The sequence below is a fragment of the Bos taurus genome, chromosome 10, assembly GCF_002263795.3.
Source record: "Bos taurus isolate L1 Dominette 01449 registration number 42190680 breed Hereford chromosome 10, ARS-UCD2.0, whole genome shotgun sequence".
NCBI classification, from domain to species: Eukaryota; Metazoa; Chordata; class Mammalia; order Artiodactyla; family Bovidae; genus Bos; species Bos taurus.
Window position 1 is genome coordinate 44,508,363 of NC_037337.1, and position 21,884 is coordinate 44,530,246.

Sequence of the window (21,884 nt, forward strand, 5' to 3'; positions counted from 1 at the left end):
TGGGTTGTAAAGCAGCAGAGACAACCCCCAACATCAACAACACATTTGGCTCAGGAACTGCTAACGAATGTACAGTGCAGTGGTGGTGGTTCAAGAAGTTTTGCGAGGGAGATGAGAGCCTTGAAGATGAGGAGCACAATGGCCAGCCATTGGAAAGTAACAACAACCAACTGAGAGCCATCATTGAAGCTAATCCTCTTAAAACTACATGAGAAGTTGCTGAAGAATTCAATGTCGACTATCCTACAGTCGTTTGGCATTTGAAGCAAATTGGAAAGATGAAAAATCTCAATAAGTAGTGCCTCCTGACCTGACCAAAAAAAAAAAGGTCGTTTTGGAGTCTCTTATTCTATGAAACAACAAACCATTTCTTGATTGAATTGTGATGTGCAATGAAAAGTGGATTTTTTAAAAATTTTATTTAATTTTTAAACTTTACATAATTGTATTAGTTTTGCCAAATATCAAAATGAATCCACCACAGGTATACATGTGTTCCCCATCCTGAACCCTCCTCCCTCCCCATACCATCCCTCTGGGTCGTCCCAGTGCGCTAGCCCCAAGCGTCCAGTATCATGCATCGAACCTGGACTGGCATCTCATTTCATACATGATATTTTACATGTTTCAATGCCATTCTCCCAAATCTTCCCACCCTCTCCCTCTCCCACAGAGTCCATAAGACTGTTCTATACATCACTGTCTCTTTTGCTGTCTCGTTCACAGGGTTATTGTTACCATCTTTCTAAATTCCATATATATGCGTTAGTATACTGTATTGATGTTTTTCTTTCTGGCTTACTTCACTCTGTATAATAGGCTCCAGTTTCATCCACCTCATTAGAACTGATTCAAATGTATTCTTTTTAATTGCTGAGTAATACTCCATTGTGTATATGTACCACAGCTTTCTTATCCATTCATCTGCTGATGGGCATCTGGGTTGCTTCCATGTCCTGGCTATTATAAACAGTGCTGCGATGAACATTGGGGTACACGTGTCTCTTTCCCTTCTGGTTTCCTCAGTGTGTATGCCTAGCAGTGGGATTGCTGGATCATAAGGCAGAAAATAATAGCAAATGAAGCAACTGACAAACAACTAATCTCAAAAATATACAAGCAACTCCTACAGCTCAACTCCAGAAAAATAAATGACCCAATCAAAAAATGGGCCAAAGAACTAAATAGACATTTCTTCAAAGAAGACATACAGATGGCTAACAAACACATGAAAAGATGCTCAACATCACTCATTATCAGGGAAATGCAAATCAAAACCACTATGAGGTACCATTTCACACCAGTCAGAATGGCTGCGATCCAAAAGTCTACAAATAATAGATGCTGGAGAGGGTGTGGAGAAAAGGGAACCCTCTTACACTGTTGGTGGGAATGCAAACTAGTACAGCCACTATGGAGAACAGTGTGGAGATCCCTTAAAAAACTGGAAATAGAAAAGTGGATTTTAAATGACAGCTGGCAACCATCAGCTCAGTGGTTAGGCCAAGTAGAAGCTCCAAAGCACTTCCCAAAGCCAATCTTGTACCCAAAACGGTCATGGTCACTGATAGTCTGCTGCCGGTCTGATCCACTACAGCTTTCTGAATCCCCGTGAAACGATCACATCTGAGAAACATGCTCAGCAGATTGATGTGATCACGGAAAACTGCAACACCTGCAGCCGGTCAACAAAAAGGACCCGATTCTTCCGCGTGACAATGCTGAGCCACATGCCACGCGACCAGCACTTCAAAAGTTGAACAAATGGGGCTACAGAGTTTTGCCTCATCTGCCGTATTCACCTGACCTCTCGCCAACTGATAACGCTTCTTCAAGCATCTCAACAACTTTTTGCAGGGAAAACGCTTCCATAACCAGCAGGAGGCAGAAAATGCTTTCAAGAGTTCACTGAATCCTGAAGTATGGATTTTTATGCTTCAGGGATAAACAAACCTATTTCTCCCTGGCAAAAAAAAATGTGTTGTTTGTAATGGTTCCTATTTTGATTAATAAAGATGTGTTTGAGCCTAGTTATAATGATTTAAAATTCCTTGTTCAAAACCACAATTACTTTTGTACCAACCTAATAATAAAGTTACTTAAGTGAATGATCTTTTAATTTCCCTTGAGATATCACCATGGGTACATATGCCAATTTTATTAGACTTTTAAAAATATTTAAAATAACTCTAAAGATCTGCATTACTTCTTTTATGAACTCCGGAGGGAAGCCATTGTAATTATTGATTAAAAGAATTATGCTTATAACTGTTCTGTTTAGGGAGAGTATACCAGAATGGTGCTTTGCAGAAATATGTTTTTAATCTCATGTGTTTTTAAAAAAGTGGGAGTTTCATTTCCCCTAACATCACTGTTACCATTGTCCTTTGCTTTGCCTCTGTAATTGAATGGATAAAATGAGTATGGTCATAGCAAAAAATAATGCTAAAGAAGGAGAAATTCAAAAGCCTAGGGTTCTGAATACCACAGAGCACAACTTTGAAAAAAACGACCCACTGTGTGATGTTCCCATGACTCAGAAGCCCCTCAGGGTACTGAAGAAAGTGTCTCATGATGAGTTTTCCATGACCTGATTTCATCAGGCCTTTCAGGCTTGTCTCCTACCTCCCTCCCCACCCAGGGTCTTAACTTTGTAGTTCTCCACCCTTAATTCTTTCTCATCTCTACTGGATACAAATCATTTCCCCTCCCTCCATGAAATTGGCCTAAATGCTGCACTTCCCTCAGTTCTCAGCCTTTTCTCAAATCCCACAATCTTTATTTTACTGCTCAGTTTAGCATTTAACTTAAAATATAATTGTATTTCTCTCTATTGTTTCTACTCTGTTAATTTCAACACTTCAAAGAGATTATAAAGTCTCTAAAGGCCAGAGTTTAGAAATGGTGTGAGAGACAAAAAGTTGTAAACTTTAATGAAGTGCTTTGGACTCAAATCCAGTTGGATTATGTTTGTTCATTGACTGACTGCTTGTGATACTTGTCATCTTTTTTTTTCTAAGTTCTTTATTCCTGAAAGTTCTGTTCTATAAACAGAACTATATATGTAGTGAAACAGGGTAATTTTTGGCTTAGTTGGTATTTGTGATTTGAGAGGATTGTGCTGAGTAAATGCAGTTTTTTATTATTGATACTACTTTAGATATACCATAATTTACTAATCCATTGCTGTTGTTAGACTATTTAGATTTTTTTCCCAGTTTGTACCCTGGTAGATAATGGTTCCCTGAGTGCTTTTGATCAAGTGTGGTGCTTTGGTTCAGTTATTTCCTTCTTATACATTTTTCAAGTTGGCTTACTGGATCAAAGGGTAGGAACATTTTTATGCTTCTTACTACAAACTCATGCTGGTTGCAGTAATTTACAGTGCTAACTGCAGCTTATGGATACATGATTTTACTTATTTTTTTTCCTTATTGCAGTCCAAGGCTTCTTTGCCTGTCTTGCCTATATTCTCCCTTTTCTATAGCCAAAGACTAGCCATATAATTTTATTCAGTAAAGTATGATGAGCGGTACTTGGCACCAATTCACATCTACTTCAATTGGAAGGTTCTTTCCATTCCCAGCCCCAAGATACAGCAAACCTCATCGGTTAAATACAAAAATGAAATAATCTATTAGCTACTAATAGGAGAGAAATACTGTTTTTTGTAGAACTCAAGATATGATGAATGACAGCATAGATAATGACCAACACATATTACCAAAAAGCAATTATTCCACTTGTTTTCCATAATAGGAAATCAGGAATGTTACCTCATAGTAAATGAGTAACCCAATTAATAATGTCCACAACAGTTCCATTTCAGAAGTGAGAAAAATTGACATGAGGAAGTAAAGAGTCTTGCCCAGGGGCAGTGGCAGGTGTCAGGGCTGGCATCCAGATTGGAGCAGTCAGGCTCCAGGGGCCAAGCTTAAGCAGCACATTATATTGCTTCTTTCCTAACCTAAACTTTCCATTGATTCAATAAATATTTTCAAGTGTAGTTATTGCTTGTATTATATATACATATTTACATATACATGCTATTTATGTAAAAATAATATGGTTTCCCAGGTGGCTCAGTGTAAAGAATCAGCCTGCCAAACAGGAGAAGCAAAAGATATGGGTCTGATTCTGGATCAGGAAGATCCCCTGGAGAAGGAAATGGCAAACCACTCTGGTGTTCTTGCCTGAGAAAGTCCCATGGACAGAGGAGCCTTGCGGGCTACAGATCATGGGGTAACAAAAAGTTGAATACAACTTAGTGACTAAACAAGAAATACGTATACTTACATATTTAAAATAGATACATACGTGCGTTTACATATTTTCACACCGTACATACAATAACTGTATATTACAATAACTGCATTTCATACACAGCTACTTATATAGTGTGTTGTTTTTGTTGTTCAGTCTCTAAGTCATGTCCTTCTCTTTGCGACCCCATGAACTGCAGAAGGCAAGACTTCCCTGTCCTTCACGATCTCCCAGAGTTTGCCCAAACTCAGGTCCATTGATTTGATGATGCCATCCAACCATCTCGTCCTCTGTCATCCCCTTCTCCTCCTGTCTTCAATCTTTCCCAGCATTAGGGTCTTTTCCAGTGAGTCAGTTCTTTGCATCGGGTGGCCAAAGTTGTGGACCTTCAGCTTCAGCCTCAGTCCTTCCAATGAATATTAAGGGTTGATTTCCTTTAGTATTGACTGATTGGATATCCTTGCTGTCCAAAGGACTCTCAAGAGTCTCCAACACCACAGTACAAAAGCATCAATTCTTTGGTGCTCAGCTTTCTTTATGATCCAACTCTCACATCCATACATGACTGCTGGAAAAAATCATAGCTTTGACTAGATGGACCTTTGTTGGCAAAGTAATGTCTCTGCTTTTTAATATGCTATCTAGGCTGGTCACAGCTTTTCTTCCAAGGAGCAAATGTCTTTTAATTTCATGGCTGCAGTCACCAACTGCAGTGATTTTAGAGCCCAAGAAAATAAAGTCTGACCCTGTTTCCATTGTTTCCCCATCTATTTCCCATAAAGTGATGGGACCAGATGCCATGATCTTATTTTTTTGAATGTTGAGTTTTAAGCCAGCTTTTTCAGTGTCCTCTTTCACTTTCATCAAGAGGCTCTTTAAAAACACATAGTGGTCTTTAATAAGAGAGGACTATTCACCCACAAATTAGTATTCAAGATGAGATATTCTTTTGTTGCTGAAAATTATTATCATGAATTAGTTGTCCTGTATACTCGGTCTGCCTTAAATGAACGTGTGCATTATACCCATAAAGCACTCGCTCTATGTAGTGCTCTTAGAGAGTGGTGGTATCTGAACAGCAACTCAGTCACCTAAACTTTTCATTTATTCAGATCTATTTTTCCGCCTTTTGTCTTCTCTACTAATGGTGAATAATCTCCTTTGTTTTAGAATCGAGAAAAACTTTAAAACTTAGGGAAGTGTCTTTTTCAAGTAAATATTGGTACAGGTAACCAGTGATAGTAGGCATTCAGTGAATTAATGAATGAATATATCAAGCGGTAAATCAGCTTGATTGAATGGGCTGTATTAGAAAAGACTCATTTAGTTGCAAGGGGCAGAATTAGCTGAAGAGAAAGGATAGTTTATTAGTTTTACATATGGGAATTCCTTGGGATAGTTTGTGGCTTCAGACATAGCTAGACATAGAAGTTCAAATGATGTAATCAGAATGCTTTCTGAGCTTCTCTTTCCTCTGTGATGGCTTTCTTCTTCAGGAAAGTTCTTACCACATAAAGATGATTGCCAGCAGCTCTAGGGTCATATCATTCTCACAAACAGCAATCCAGAAGGAGGTGCAGCCTTCTCCGTGTGTATTACAGATTTCATGGAGGAATTCTGGTCTTGCTTAGGTTATATGTTCACCCTTTAGACCAAGCTCTGTGACTGAAGAGTGATGCAGTCTGTTAGACCAGCCTTGAGTCACATCCCTGCCTAGATCATCTCTTCACTCTTCCACAGAAGAGTATACACTGTGACTGACAGCTCCCCTGGAAATACTGGGTGGAAGAGGGGTACTCCCCAGTCGAGAGATGGTACCAAACAGATGGAAACAGATGTTTTTTACGTCCTGTCCTATGGTCAGCCAGCACACACTTTGAACTTATACACACATACATACATTTTCTTTTTCAATATATTAAATTTCAAAGGAGTTATCACCTTATAATATGCAGCTGTCCCATTTACAACCAACAATACACTTAACTTCCCCACCCCAAAGTAGACATTCCAAAGTTTAGCCCTGACGCTGCATCTGGCTCTAAATTTTAGATCTCTAGATGATATGTATTTTTGTCAGTCACTTGTAGACATATCTTCTCATGAGCTGGCAACTCATGGCTGTTATTTTAGTGAGTATCCCCCCAACAACCTGATATCTAGTGCTTTATAATCATTATCTTGTTTAATCTGACCAATAATCCAAGCAGGCCAATAGTACATATTTTACTGATGAAGAGTCAGGCTCAGAGATTGGGTTCCTTGCCCAAGGTCATACAGCTCATATCGTAGATTCTAGATAGGATTTAGGTTTCACTGATTGGGGAGGTTAAGTCTATCTCCTTAATCAGTATTCTGCCCATATTGTTTCTAAACATTTGAGGCTCAGTCATATGGGAGGTGATCTTAAGCTTTTCACAGTGCCTCATTTATCTACCGGAGAAGGCAATGGCAACCCACTCCAGTACTCTTACCTAGAGAATCCCATGGATGGAGGAGCCTGGTAGGCTGCAGTCCATGGGGTTGCGAAGAGTTGGACATGACTGAACGACTTCACTTTCGCTTTTCAGTTTCATGCATTGGAGAAGGACATGCAACCCACTCCAATGTTCTTGTCTGGAGAATCCCAGGGATGGGGGAGCCTGGTGGGCTGCCATCTATGGGGTCGCACAGAGTCAGACACAACTGAAGGGACTTAGCAGCAGCAGCATTTATCTACCAAAACAGTGGTTAGAGGTGAGAAAGAGACAGCAACAGAGTATCTGATGTTCTTTGTAGAGGTTTGGCTCTGGATAGTTGATAAATATCAGCTACTTTCTTTTTTAGGTAAAGCAGTAACTGCAAAAGAGGGCATGAAGTAGAAAATGTTCAGTTTACTTACTCGTGAGGAAAATAACTCTGTGGGTCCAGAATGACTCTTATAAGCAAATTACCTTACTTAAGAAAAAGAAGTCCTCATAATACAGAGTGTACAGACAAATTGATGCGTACAGACAATTGATAATCAGGTATCATTTATTTCCAGGTCAGTTTTTATATTTCTAGGTACTGGGATTAAACTATAGGACTTTCCAACAGCGAGTACCGGTAATAATGGAAGTCTACTTACATGAGAAGTTTGGCAATACACTGAGTTAAAACTTGAAGTTTCAAGAAGGCTAAATTTCAAAACTGTTATGAAGCTAGTGGCCGTGGAAAAATTTAAGGTTCAAGCCAGATTTCTAAGTTTGAAACTAAGTTGCTGACATTTAGTTGGAAAATGTGTGTTTGGTAGGAGTTTGATTCCCTGGTAGCTCAACTGGTAAAGAATTCACCTGCAATGCAGGAGATCTGGGTTTGATCCCTGGGTTGGGAAGATCCCCTGAAGTAGGGAATGGCAACCCACTCCAGTATTCTCGCCTGGAAAATACCATGGACAGAGGAACCTGGTGGGCTACAGTCCATAGGGTCACAAAAGAGTCAGACATAACTGACTAACATTTTTCTTTCACTGCTTAAAAATTAACTGGATGGTAAGAACAGCCTGTTGTGACTCTATAAGGAAACTTGTTCTCAACGATTGGTTCTGAGCAATGGGTGATTTTGCCCCCAAGTTGATATTTGGCAATGTCTGGTGATATTTTGGGTTGTCACTACTGGGAGTTGAGGGGGATTCTCCGTGTATCTAGTGGGCAGAGATCAGAGATGAACACTGAACATCCTGCAGTGCACAGGACAGCCCCTGACTACATAGAGTATTTGGCCCCATAATGTCAACAGTGCCAAGGTTAAGAACCCCTGCTGTATAATCTTCCTTGTCCAAGGACATGTGTGTAGTAAACCGGTCAAGCCACTTTTAATTAGTATATACGGAGAAGGCAGTGGCACACCACTCCAGTGCTCTTGCCTGGAAAATCCCATGGACGGAGGAGCCTAGTGGGCTGCAGTCCATGGGGTCGAGAAGAGTTAGACATGACTGAGTGACTTTACTTTGACTTTTCACTTTCATGCATTGGAGAAGGAAATGGCAACCCACTCCAGTATTCTTGCCTGGAAAATCCCATGGATGGAGGAGCCTGGTGGGCTGCGGTCCATGGGGTTGCGAAGAGTTAGACACCAATGAGCGACTTCACTTTCACTTTTCACTTTCATGCATTGGAGAAGCAAATGGCCACCCACTCCAGTGTTCTTGCCTGGAGAATCCCAGGGACGGGGGAGCCTAATGGGCTGCTGTTTATGGGGTCGCACAGAGTTGGACACAACTGAAGCGACTTAGCAGCAGCAGCAGCATGTACCTGCCATTGAAAATTAAACATATACACACACACACTCATACTCTCACAGACTAGTGATCCTGCTCTAAGAAGATCTGAATAGAGGAGCTAGACCAAAATAATAATAATAATAACAACAACAACAACTACAAGCAGAGGCAGAGCTTTGAGCATGAGCTAGTCAGAGGGCCAGCTCAGATTCAAGAGAAGACGGAAATAGATCCTACCTACCTCTTCATGAGAAGCATGGCAAAGAGTTGTCGGTTTTCTTTAATGTACCATGAGTACTTAACATCAGCATTTGGCTCAGTGGTAGAGAATCCACCTGCTGATACAGGAGAGGCAGGTTTGATCCCTGAGTCAGGAAGATCCCCTGAAGAAGGAAATGACAACCCACTCCAGTATTCTTGCCTGGGAAATCCCATCGACAGAGGAGCCTGCAGGGCTATAGTCCATGGGGCACGAAAGAGTCAAACATGACTCAGCGACTAAATGCGACAAGTATGTAGTCAATGTTAGCTATAGTTTTTACTGTTACTTTACCTTTTCTGAAGCATCAGTGAGCTTTGGCACTTATTGTCCCCTCTATTTGGAAAAAAATTTCCCTGGGTTGGATGGGGGGAAGAAGGGAGAGAGGGAAGGAAGGAAGAAAAGAAAGAAGGAAAGAAGAAAGGAAATAAATTACATCGCTCTCTTAATTCTTATATCTGCTCAAATATTAGAAATGCTTCCCCTGAGTACCCTGTATGAAATAGCATCCACATGACCACAGTATCTTCATCAGCTCTCTCACCTACTCTGAATTTATTTTTCTTCACAGTACATGTCACTATCTACATTATATATTGTCTGTCTCCATTAGAGTTGAGTATTTGTTTTATTCATTGCTGTGTATTCAGCACTTACAACAACACCTGTCACATAGTAGCTGTATATGCTGAATGAATAAATGAACAACAACAACAAAGCCATTTTGATATCACTTTTAGGAAAACATTGAGTAAAAGACTATGTACTTTTTATTCCATAGTGACGTTAGCCACAGTATTCATACACCTAATGCTGTCATCTGTTATGTCTTCCCAGAAGTGTCCATCGGAGTCTGTGTGCTCATGGGAAGGAGGGACACAATATCATCATCCTAAGCGTCCTGGCCCTGTGATATCCCTAACTTGATGGTGAATTCGTGGGAGTAGGGGGCACATCTTCCATTGCTTTAGTGTTCTGCTTTATGCCAAGTAAATACTACAATGCTGTGTATATAATTTGAGTTTCATGAATCTGTAGTGATTAAATTAAAAGACAGGGCTGTCTGCCACCCAGCTTTTCAAGATACTATTTGCCTTATTTTTGTTAGGTAATAAAAATACCTTATTGACTGTTGAAATATGCCTACTAACCATGCTGATGTTATAGTAATTTTCTTATCAAATTACCACCTAACTTTTTTTAGGGTGACAGTCTCAGAATTAAGGATCTTCCATTCAAAGTGAGACTATACCTGTTGTATAAGGAGTAAATTTCTGGTGACCTAGGGTTTTTTAAATAAACTTTTTAACTTTAGAATGCTTTTAGATATATAGGACAGTGCATTTTAGATATACGGGACAGTGTTCCTCTGTACCCATGGTACCCACTTTCCCTGTTGTTAACCTCTGGTAAGAGTATGAGATCTTCATCACAACTGACAAACCAACTGATTATACTGAAGTAAAGTCCAAACTTTTACTCCAAGGTGACACAGTTTTAAAGGCTATATCCAGTAGTTTCTAAAAACTGAAAATCAGTATTGAATGTCCATACCACGTGTGAGATTCCTGATTCTTTTTTTTTTTTTTTTTTGAGATTCCTGATTCTTAAAAGAAATGAAGTAACTTTATAATTAATGGGCTTATCAGGAAGTAAGGAACTTAAAATAATGTGGGTTTAAAGTTTGAGTAGGGAAATTGACAAATAATTGAAACGTGGGTATTCATAAAGATGTCAGGAGAAACATTAACAACCTCAGATATGCAGATGACACCACTCTAATGGCAGAAAGTGAAAAGAAACTAAAGAGCCTCTTGATGAGGGTGAAAGAGGAGAGTGAAAGAGCTGGCTTAAAACTCAACATTCAAAAAACAAAGATCATGGCATCCAGTCCCATCACTTCATGGCAAATAGAAGGGGAAAAAATAGACACAGTGACAGATTTTCTTTTCTTGGGTTCCAAAATCACTGTGGACGGTGATTATGCAATGAAATTAGAAGATGCTTGCTTCTTGGAAAGAAAGCTGTGACAAACCTAAATAGCATATTAAAAAGCAAAGACATCATTTTGCTAACAAAGGTCTGTATAGTCAAAGCTATGGTCTTTCCAAAAGTCATGAGTGTGAGAGTTGGACCATAGAAAAGGCTGAGCACCAAAGAATTGATGCTTTCAAATTGTAGTGCTGGAGAAGATTCTTGAGAGTCCCTTGGACTGCACGGAGATCAAATCAGTCAATCCTAAAGGAGATCAACCCTAAATATTCATTGGAAGTACTAATGCTAAAGCTGAAGCTCCAACACTTTGGCCACCTGATGTGAAGAGCCAACTCATTGGAAAAGATGCTGATGCTGGGAAAGATTGAAGGCAGAATGAGAAAAGGGTGGCAGAAGATGAGATGGTTAGCATCACTGACTTAACAGACATGAACTTCAGCAAACTCCTGGAGATAGTAGAGGACATGGAGGCCTGGTGTTCTGCAATCCATGGGGTCACAGAGTCAGACATGACTTAGCAACTAAATGACAACAAAGATGGCAGGGTGGGGCTTGATCACCATATTAGCTGTTCTTTTGTTGTTTGGGAAATATGGTATTATAACATGGTTTGCTCTTTATAGATAATCTATCTCTAGATTATTGAACACAAGGGCTGCCCTGGAGTAGGAAATGTGCCCTCCTGGGACTGCTTCGGGACTTAGGATACAAAAGAAGTAGCCTATGGCTCAGAGGCTAAATTCTGTGGTTAAAATTGTTAAAAATTTAGTCTTAAGTCTTTCCCCTAGGACTCTCTAACTTTAAATTTTATACTGAAGCGTATTAGAGATACGGGAATTTTGCTATTTCAGTGGAACCTTTTAATCAGCTTTAATGCAGGCTTGGGTAAAGTAAATCTTAATACTGTCTCTCTTTCAGGGCTTTGCTAGTTTGCTATCCTCAAAGCAGAAAAGCAGCAATGAAGCAGCACTGCTTCTTAACTCTGCTTTTATTAAATTTTCTTTATAATCCTCTTCTAGTCCTTTTTTATACTGTACTATTGAACCATAAACAAACTAGTAAATAAAAATTGTACTCATGGAATTTTAAAATTGTTTTAATGAAGCTCTGGAAGCATCCCCATTTCAGAAGATATTTTTCCCTAGTTTGTTTTTTAAATTCTAGAAAGTAGGTCAGTAGAAATAAACCCCCTTTAATTGATTTAATTAGAAATGGAAAATTATATGAGTAGCTCAATTTGAAGTATAGATTTAAATAATTTTACTGGGATTAATATCACTTAATGGTTTGAATTTAAATAAGTTGCATTTAATCATAGCTTATAATTTCTTGAAAAGATTTTAATATCATAAAAGTGAAAGTGAAAGTCACTCAGTCGTGTCCGACTCTTTGTGATCCCATGGACTATACCGTCCATGGAATTCTCCAGGCCAGGATACTGGAGTGGGTAGCCTTTCCCTTCTCCAGGGGATCTTCCCAACCCAGGGATTGAACCCTGGTCTCCTACCTTGCAGGTGGCTTCTTTACCAGCTGAGCTATTAGAGAAGCCCAAGAATACTGAAGTGGGTAACCTATCCCTTCTCCAGCGGATTTTCCCAACCCAGAAATTGAACCAGGGTCTCCTGCATTGCAAGTGGATTCTTTACCAACTGAGCTATCAGGGAAACTCCTATTAAATATCTCATATTTAATATCAGAGAGGAGGCCTAAGTGTTAGAATATATCTATGCATAGGGAAAAAAGTTTGCCATGAAATATAATATTTGACTATGAAATTATTTTAGAACTGTATTTCTCACATAGTATACCTGAGACTATTGTTCCTAGCTCAGTCGCTCAGTTGTGTCCAACTCTTCATGACCCCATGGACTGCAGCACGCCAGGCTTCCCTGTCCATCACCAACTCCTAGAGCTTATTCAAACTCATGTCCATCAAGTCGGTGATGCCATCCAACCATCTCGTCCTCTGTCATCCCCTTCCTGCCTTCAATGTTTCCCAGCATCAGGGTCTTTTCAAATGAGTCATTTCTTCACATCAGGTGGCCAAAGTATTGGAGTTTCAGCTTCAGCATCAGTCCTTCCAATGAATATTCAGGACCAATTTCCTTTAGGATTGCCTGGTTTGATCTCCGTGCAGTCCAGGGGACTCTCAAGAGTCTTCTCCAACCACAGTTCCAAAGCATCACTTCTTCGGCACTCAGCTTTCTTTATAGTCCAACTCTCACATCCATACGTGACTACTGGAAAAACCATAGCTTTGACTGGACAGACCTTTGTCAACAAAGTAATGTCTCTGCTTTTTAGTATGCCATCTAGGTTGGCCATAACTTTTCTTCCAAGGAGCAACCATCTTTTAATTTCATGGCTGTAGTCATCGTCTACAGTGATTTTGGAGTCCAAAAAAAATTAAAGTCTCTCACTGTTTCCATTGTTTCCCCATCTATTTGCCATGAAGTGATGGGATCTGATGCCTTGGTCTTAGTTTTCTGAATGTTAATTTTAAGCCAACCTTTTCATTCTCCTCTTTCACTTTCATCAAGAGGCTCTTTAGTTCTTCACTTTATGCCATAAGTTTAGTGTCATCTGCATATCTGAGGTTATTGATATTTATCCCAGCAATCTTGATTCCAGCCCAGTGTTTCTCATGATGTACTCTGCATATAAGTTAAATAAGCAGGGTGAAAATATACATCCTTGACATACTCCTTTCCCAATTTGGAACCAGTTCATTCTTCCATGTCCGGTTCTAACCTGTTGCTTCTTGACCTGCATACAGATTTCTCAGGAGTCAGGTAAGGTGGCCTTGTATTCCCGTCTCTTTCAGAATTTTCCACAGTTTTTTGTGATCCACTCAGTCAAAGGCTTTAGCTTAGTCAGTGAAGCAGAAGTAGATGTTTTCTGGAATTCCCTTGCTTTTTCTGTGATCCAACAGATGTTGGCAATTTGATCTCTGGTTCCTCTAACTTTCGTAAATCCAGCTTGAATATCTGGAAATTCACAGTTCATGTACTGTTGAAGCCTGGCTTGGAGAATTTTGAACATTACTTTGTAGTGTGTGAGATGAGTATGATTGTGCAGTAGTTTGAACATTCTTTGCCCTGCCCTTCTTTGGGGTTGGAATGAAAACTGACCTTTTCCAGTCCTGTGGCCGCTGCTGAGTTTTCCAAATTTCCTGACATATTGAATGCAGGACTTTCATGCATCATCTTTTAAGATTGAAATAGTTCAGCTGGAATTCCATCACCTCCACTAGCCTTGTTTGTAGTAATGCTTCCTAAGGCCGACTTGAGTTCACACTCCAGGATGTCTGGCTCTAGTGAATGATCACACCATCATAGTTATCTGGGTCATTTATACCTTTTTTGTACAGTTCTTCTGTATATTCTTGCCACCTCTTCTTAATATTTTCTGCTTCTGTTAGGTCCATAATGTTTTTGTCCTTTATTGTGCCCATCTTTGCATGAAATGTTCTCTTGGTATCTCTAATTTTCTTGAAGAGATCTCTAGTCTTTCCCATTCTATTATTTTCCTCTGTTTCTTTGCATGGTTCACTTATGGCTTTCTTTGCTTTTGAATTGTTTAAAGTGTGCATTCTACAGCTGAATGGTTGGATTTGAAGTGCAGTTAGTTTGTGTTCATAGAACACAAAGGCTAACCATTCTAGCCACCCCATACTGGAGAGAACTGTAGCACTGACCTCTGGTGACCCTGTAAGGTGATATACTGGCTACAGCCTAATGTGAAACAATTGCCTTTATGCTTTAAGAAATGCAAAATACTCCTAAGGGTCTTTTGGTCTCCTTCCTAAGGAAATACTGTACATGTTTTTACTTTAGTTTTGAGTAGCTCCCTGGTGGATGGTATTTTATTTATACTTTAAAAAAAAAAAATACTAGTTTACATTTACTTATGGTGCCATCTAAGAGTATATTCTCTCCTGTCTTCTTGCTGATAACAGATGGACATTGCACCAACAAATAAGCCAAGATTCTGCCTTATTTATGGTTTGATTTATATGAGCAGTGATAATAGCTCTTCTAATAAAACTATATGGTTATGCTTTCTGCCTGATAAAACTAATCCATATTCCTGGAAATTCCTACATATCCTACAAATGTAGCTGTAAAGGAACAATATAAATGATTACTACTGGTTTGACAGGCAAGTTGTCTTAACATGAAAGAAAGTGAAAAAGTGAAGTCCCTCAGTCGTATCCAACTCTTTGTGACCCCATGGACTATAGCCTACCAAGCTCTTCCCTCCATGGGATTCTCCAGGCAAGAGTACTGGAGTGGGTTGCCATTTTCTTCTCCAGGGGATTTTCCCGACCCAGGGATCGAACCCTGGTCTCCTGCATTCCAGGCAGACACTTTAACCTCTGAGCCACCAGGGAAGCCCAGAAGGTATGTCTTAACATACCTTGGTTGAATAGTGTTGTATTAGGAATAATATATGAAATACTAGACACATTCATTAAAAGTAGAAAATATCCACCCGTGTTTTAAAATTATTCTTAAAGTCTTGCCAGTGCAGTGAGACATGAGACAGAAATAAAAAGTTATTGAAAATTGAAAATTGGTGATTAAGTCTTTATAACTTGCAGGCAAAATTGTTTACACTGAATATCTGAGAGAATTTAAAAAGTAAAATTACATGGTTTAATAAACTGGTTAGATATGAGAAGTATCCAAAATCCACCATATAAAATAAATACAAATATTTATTATATACTATCATGTTATTTCTGTGTGTTAGCTGGTTGGTGAAATAACAGAAAAATAAAGTTTGCATTGTCAGGTTAGGGAATGAGAAGAGAGGGCAGCATCATAAAAACTCAGGGAGAAAAAGGTTGTAAGGAGGACTTAAGAGCCTTAGTAAGTGTTGTACATACTGAGGTCAATCAAAGTGAATGCTATGGTTTCTCCTCGTGGTCTTGAGATCACTGGCTTCCTCTGGCAAAGCCACGCTGGTTAGAAGAAGGAAATGGAAGCCAGACCACAGTGGTTGAAGAAGGAATATAATGTAAGATCCAAGACATTTCTTTGAGTTTGATTGTAATGGAAGAAAAAAAGGAGAGGGATTGAGAGTTATGTTGTTATTGCTGCTTTGTCATTTTGTTCATTTATTCCAGAACCCTTCCATATGAGACTGGAAACTTCTCAAAGGCAGGCTCTGCTTTTGAAAGCCCTGCAGTACACAGTACCACCTTGAATGTAGAGACACTCATTGGCTTTATGTTAAATTCATGACTGTGAATATAAGTTTTAAAACACTTGGCAGTGGGCCAAGTACAGAGTATGTGCCCTTGCGTTTTCAGTGATTAGACGAGGCGGGCCTCACTGTGAGATGTGCTGTGCCCTGTCCTGCTGCAGCTCCTCTCCCATCTGTCTATTCACCAATCTTACCATCTTCATTCACAACCTCCTTCCTTTTGGACTTTCTTTTTTTTTTTTTACAGCTATGAAACCTACGTAGTCGAATATCACGATGCTTCTCCTGTAGGGAGTGTGATGAGGAGCAGAGTTTGGCTTTGGAGTACTCGGAACCAGAGGAATTGCCGAGGACTCGAAGCCCAGCCCTGACCACTAGAGAGCCCACAACACAATGAACAAATTGAACTTCCATAACAATAGAGTCATGCAAGACCGCCGGAGTGTGTGTATTTTCCTTCCTAATGATGAATCTCTGAACATCATCATAAATGTGAGTAGATCCTACTTTAGAAATGTTTAAATGATGATGTTCCCACCAGTGACCACATTCAAATTATGGCTTGGCTAATGATGAGATCCTCACAGAATGAGACCATTAATAATGCTGGAGAATTGGGGTATTAAGGCTGTCTACACAGGTATAAATTTGAATGATAACTTAAGTTCAGCTGTCTTTACCATTCTCTTGTTTGGTAAAATTAGAGAATATCTGTTACTATATTATATATAGAAAAATAAACACTTTGCTTTTTAAAAAAACTTTTATTGAAATATAATTTTTATGGATATCTGAGTTTGCTTTTTAAATACTTTTGAGTTGTCCCCTACACACATGAAATGGTAATACATAGTTGCTAACTTTTTAACATGCATCTTGATCATTGTTTTGATAGTAGGCCGTAGCCTAAGTCTAGCCAATTTCAAGAATAGGCTGTGCATTTACTCACTAAACTTGCTTATGGTTCATGAGCTGGATGGAGTTAACTCTCTTAGTTAACCTGGACATTGAGGAATATAATACATTTTCTTTTTTGTTTTTACTTTTAAAGTTGAGTTATAATTTACTTACAGCAAAGTATAGGAATATTGAGTGTGCAGCTCTGACTTTTCCCCAGTGTATACATCCAAGTAACCATCATTCAGCTTGAGATATAGTAGATTTCTAGTGCCCCAGAAAGATCTTTTGTGATCCCTCCTAATCAATAATCTCTACCAAAAGATAATATCTATTTCCACTTCTATCACCATAGAGTAATTTTCTTATTTCTGAATTTCATGCAGCTAAAATTATGTGGTGCTCACTTTTATATCTGCTTATATTTTATATACTCAATATTTGGCCTGTGACAGTTATCCATGCTGTTGCATGTGACAGTAATTCTTTTCTTCATTTTTATATTTCATTGTATGAGTATGCCTAATTTCTTCTCCAGCTATTATTATGGGTATTAGGTTATTTTAAGTTTTGGAGGTATTACAAATAAAACAGTTATGAACATTTTATGTGTATACACATATGTATATGGGCTTCCCAGGTGGCTCAGTGGTAAAAGAATCAGCCAGTGCAGGAGACATAGGAGACATGGGTTCAACCCGTGGGTCAGGAAGAAACCCTGGAGGAGGAAATGGCAACCCACTCCAGTATTCTTGCCTGGAAAATCCCATAGACGGGGGAGCCTCACGGGCTACTGTCCATGGAGTCATAAGAGTCGAACATGACTTAGCGACTGAGCACACACACATGTATATACATATCTGGACTTATACCTGGAAGTGGATTGTGAGTCATGATGTATGCACATGTTGAGCTTTGGTAGAGACTGCTGCACAGTTTTATGTGATCGCAGTCATGCCTAGCATTTGTCAACCCCTCCCTGTTGTCAACTTTCATGTTCTTTCTTTGTATTCTGTTGGAATTAAGGAAAAAATTTCCTTAGTTCATGTCTTGAGTTAGTTCTTCTTGCTACTGTATTTTTAACCCAATTGCCACATGAAAAGAAATTTCTAAATGTTATATGGAAACTATATGACATTTAAATAGCTCCATTAAAAATTTAGAGGAAAAGATTCTGCTTATCATAATTATTTTGGTTTCATTCTATCAGTCACCAGAGTTCCTTGATTTACTAATGTAGCCTTGTTTTTGCTTAAAGGAATTGTCTGAGTATCAAACCTGCCTATTGAGTGAATTTTATCAGTCTCTTAGGCAGAATTTCTATTGATTTAGCTCTTCTATACTCAGATTACTCAAAGTTGTTTTGGATGTGTGAAGTGATAAACTGTTATTATTCCAGCATTTGGTTTTTAAAACCTAGTTAAAGTTGGCAACATTATCTCTCTTCTTCAGTTTGGGCACTGTCAGAATATATTAAAAGATAATTTACATGTATACATGAATATGTTGTTTGAGTTCTTTTGACAGTTATATAGAGAAGGTATCAACTAAAATTTTAAAATATACATAAGCATATAGTATAAGCACTTAAGAAACTTCTCTCCGTTCCATTTCTGCCTTTTCACCTGGTTGAATATGTATAAATGTGTTCATATGTGTGTACACACAAAAAGTATATGGAACAAAACCTTACTGACCTCAGGTAAGTTAGAAGGAAGACTAGTCTTATTTCATGAGGAATACTAGGAGCTGGCTATAATTTTCTAAGAAATTAATTTATACTGAAATCTCAGTTGAGGAAGATAGTTATGGAGAACTGACAGACGATCCATTTGTTCCTATAGATCAGTGATTTTACAACTTGATGTCTAAAAAATTATCTGGAGAGCTTGATAAATACTCAGACTATTGGACTCCACTCCTTGGAGTTGGTGATCTAATAAGTCTAGGGCGGGACACAGGGATCTATGTTGAAATCCCTACTTCACATCTGCAACCTTGGGCAAAGTAGTTCTTTGCTTTGGTTTCCTCTTCTATAAAGTGAAAATAATCTGCTCTCCTCACAGGGACATTGTGAGCATATAAAGACATAAGAGGCTTACTTGCTTACTGCCGTGTCTGGCCTCAGTGAGTGAGCACTTAATAGAGTAGCACTTGTTTTCATTTCTTTGAGCTGTATGCTCCCTCTATTAATGAAACTCAACTTCTGAACACCATGTAGACCTGTTCTTATTCCAGGGTCCGTGCATAGCCCTGCCATGTCCAGACTCCTCATTAGCAAGCGAACTGCTGGACCAAAGGAGGGAGGAGGAGGAACTGGGTTAAGTAGCTCGGGGTCCCCTCACTGCTGCAAAGCCAACTCAGGGCTGCCAAAAGGCATGTCATTTTCTACAAAGTGTCATTTTTGTCTTCAGAAAATAGCAGTGATGTTTGTAGAGTTGTGGTAGAACAGATTAACTATAACAAAAACTATTTCATTAATGGTCTCCTTTTTAAAAATCATTTCTAAACATTTTTTTTAAATGGAGAAAATCTATTCCCTGAGAAGTGTAATTGATAGAATATTGCCTTTCTGCATGGGGTAAATGTAGTTTTGATCATTTTTGATTTTCCATGAATTGAACAAATAGGGATTGTTCTAAATTATTTTAATCATCAGATAAATATTAAATATGGAAACTTGGAAATTTTTGGAAACAAAGTTATGTTAATGTAGGAGTCACAACATTTTTAAGTGATATAAATTGTGGCTAAGAGATTATATCTCTTCACTGAGACGAGAGTGAACAGTTCTTTCTCTGTAGCATATTTTAGACATTCTTGCTCAACAAGCCATTAATATTGAGAATTAGATGCTGTTTTTATTAAAAAGTTCCATACAAAGTATATTTTTAGATAATGCTTTCATTCTTATCCCTAATGCCTCATAGTCTATGGCACCTTTTAAAGTTCCTATTGCTCCTAAAGATTAGAGAACTTGAAAAATTTTCAGTCAACTAAAACATAGCCTTCAAGACTCATAATATGCAAATGCAAAAAACTCAAAATTGTTTTCACAGTAGGTAAGACTTCAGAGCCACAGCCTTACTTACTTGCAGTTTTTAAACAAGAACATTGTCTTTCCTTGATAGTTGTTAAAGAGCTTTATTATGCTCCAGATACTTGATTTAAAACTAGCAGAACAATAATAATTATATAGGATGTATGGATGTATGGAGATTATTTGAACAACAGTTATACAGAGGTACAACATATTTTGTATACAGCGTGTGGTTTGGAATTTTTCTTTTAACTTTTTAATCGTATTTTATCCAAAGTACTTTGTATATGACATTTTAAAATACAGTCAAAGCTTAAGATTAAAGTCCTAGACTTCTTTAAGTCTCAAATTTGTAGTATATAATTCAGTTTTATTTAACCTTAAATACTTTTCCCATTATTTTATCATTTTCTTTATTTAAGCTTATTTATAAAGTGCAGTTTCAGTAATACGGAATTCAAATCCAAAGTCTTTTTAGTGAATGAAGGTGACACTGATTTCCTGTTGGCAAATGTATCCCCTCAGTGGTGTTGGTGGACACGTATTGATACAAATTCTTGAGTGGCACAGTATTAAATGATCTGCTCAGTGGGCCAGAGTACTGTAGTTTGTAGTCATGGACCAGAAGGAAGGTAAGAAACCCACAGGAAATCAGATCCTTGGCTTTCATTCATCAGACATTTACTGAATGCCTGCTGTATATTCTGAGTATAGAATAAGACACTGTCCCGGCTTCACGGAATTCCTGTTACTTCTAAACAGCTGAAGTGGTGCTATTTGGCCTTACATATATACATTTTGCACTTTCTAGTGGATAAAGTGCTTCAGATTGCATGTGTTCTCAGTCCCTTGGTGTGTCTGACTCTTTGCAGTCCCATGGACTGCAGCCCACCAGGCTATTCTGTCCATGGGATTACCCTGGCCAGAACACTGGAGTGGGTTGCCATGCCCTTCCCCAGGGGATCTTCCCAACCCAGGGATCGAACCTGCATCTCCTGCATTGCAGGCAGTTTCTTTACTGCTGAGCCACTGTGAATTAATAGTGAATGTGGAAAAGAGCCATAAACCTATCTTTCTTACTCCAGTTGACATTGTCACCATTCTGAATTGTTTGATTTTCAATTATTAAGAGATCTCAACATGTTTTATTTTCTGAATCTAAGTTATATATTAAAGTATGATAAAAAATCATTAATTCAAAGTTAACTAAGTTAAGATTTGTAATCATTAAAACTGTAACTGGCATGATTATTGAAGAAAGAAGTTGCAAGTTACTAGTACAAATAAGAGGAGAAATGCTACATGTAATGAACTGTCAGGTTGCACATATTTTAATAATATTTACATACAAAAATATTATAATACACAAATGAGCAAAGTTCTGAGTTACTCTCTCTGATAGTACTAACTACATGACTTCAGGCTCTCTGGGTTTTCCTTTATATGTCTGTCAAATGAAGAAATTGACCTATATGGTCTCTTAATGTCAATCCTAACACCAATAAGCTTTAGTGATTCTGAGTTCAGCAAGGCAGACTCATTACAATTATGTGTCCCCCAAAATGCTTCATTCAGTATTTGAAAAGTCAATAAAACTGTGTCTTTTAAAGACTGTTTTATCTTTCAGCATGTGACTTTTCAGAATAACTTAACCTTAACTCCATGTTCCAAATTAACATGATTTTATTATTATACTAGGACTCAGAAAAGAACCTGGTTTAGTACTTAAAAGATATGTCAATGAAAGTGATTGATTAAAGTAAATAAAAGCTAGGTATTCACTCATCGTGTGGTACATGAGCATTTTGTTTAAACCACCATGATGAAAACTTTCCTTGTAAAAATACTTGCCAAATTAATAATTTTGATAATTAATAATTTTGATCATTTGATTAGATTATTTTGGTTTCCTTCTGAAATACATATTTATCATGCACTATGGCTATAGAGTAAAGCCTTGTCCATGTGTCCTCAGA

General features: G+C 38.3%; 1 protein-coding gene across 8 annotated transcripts in view; it reads left to right on the forward strand.

Annotated features, from left to right (window-relative positions):
• Window positions 1-21,884, forward strand: part of FRMD6 (FERM domain containing 6) — a 267,195-nt gene that overhangs the window by 211,534 nt on the left and 33,777 nt on the right. For 7 of the 8 annotated variants that reach the window (XM_024997600.2, XM_024997601.2, XM_059890453.1 and 4 more), the window contains one exon: window positions 16,219-16,463. The exons of the other annotated variant lie outside the window; for it this stretch is intronic. In XM_024997600.2, the coding sequence (XP_024853368.1) occupies window positions 16,365-16,463 (99 nt within the window). In that variant the 5' untranslated portion in view covers window positions 16,219-16,364. The remainder of the gene's footprint in view (window positions 1-16,218; window positions 16,464-21,884) is intronic. 8 annotated transcript variants of the gene reach the window in all.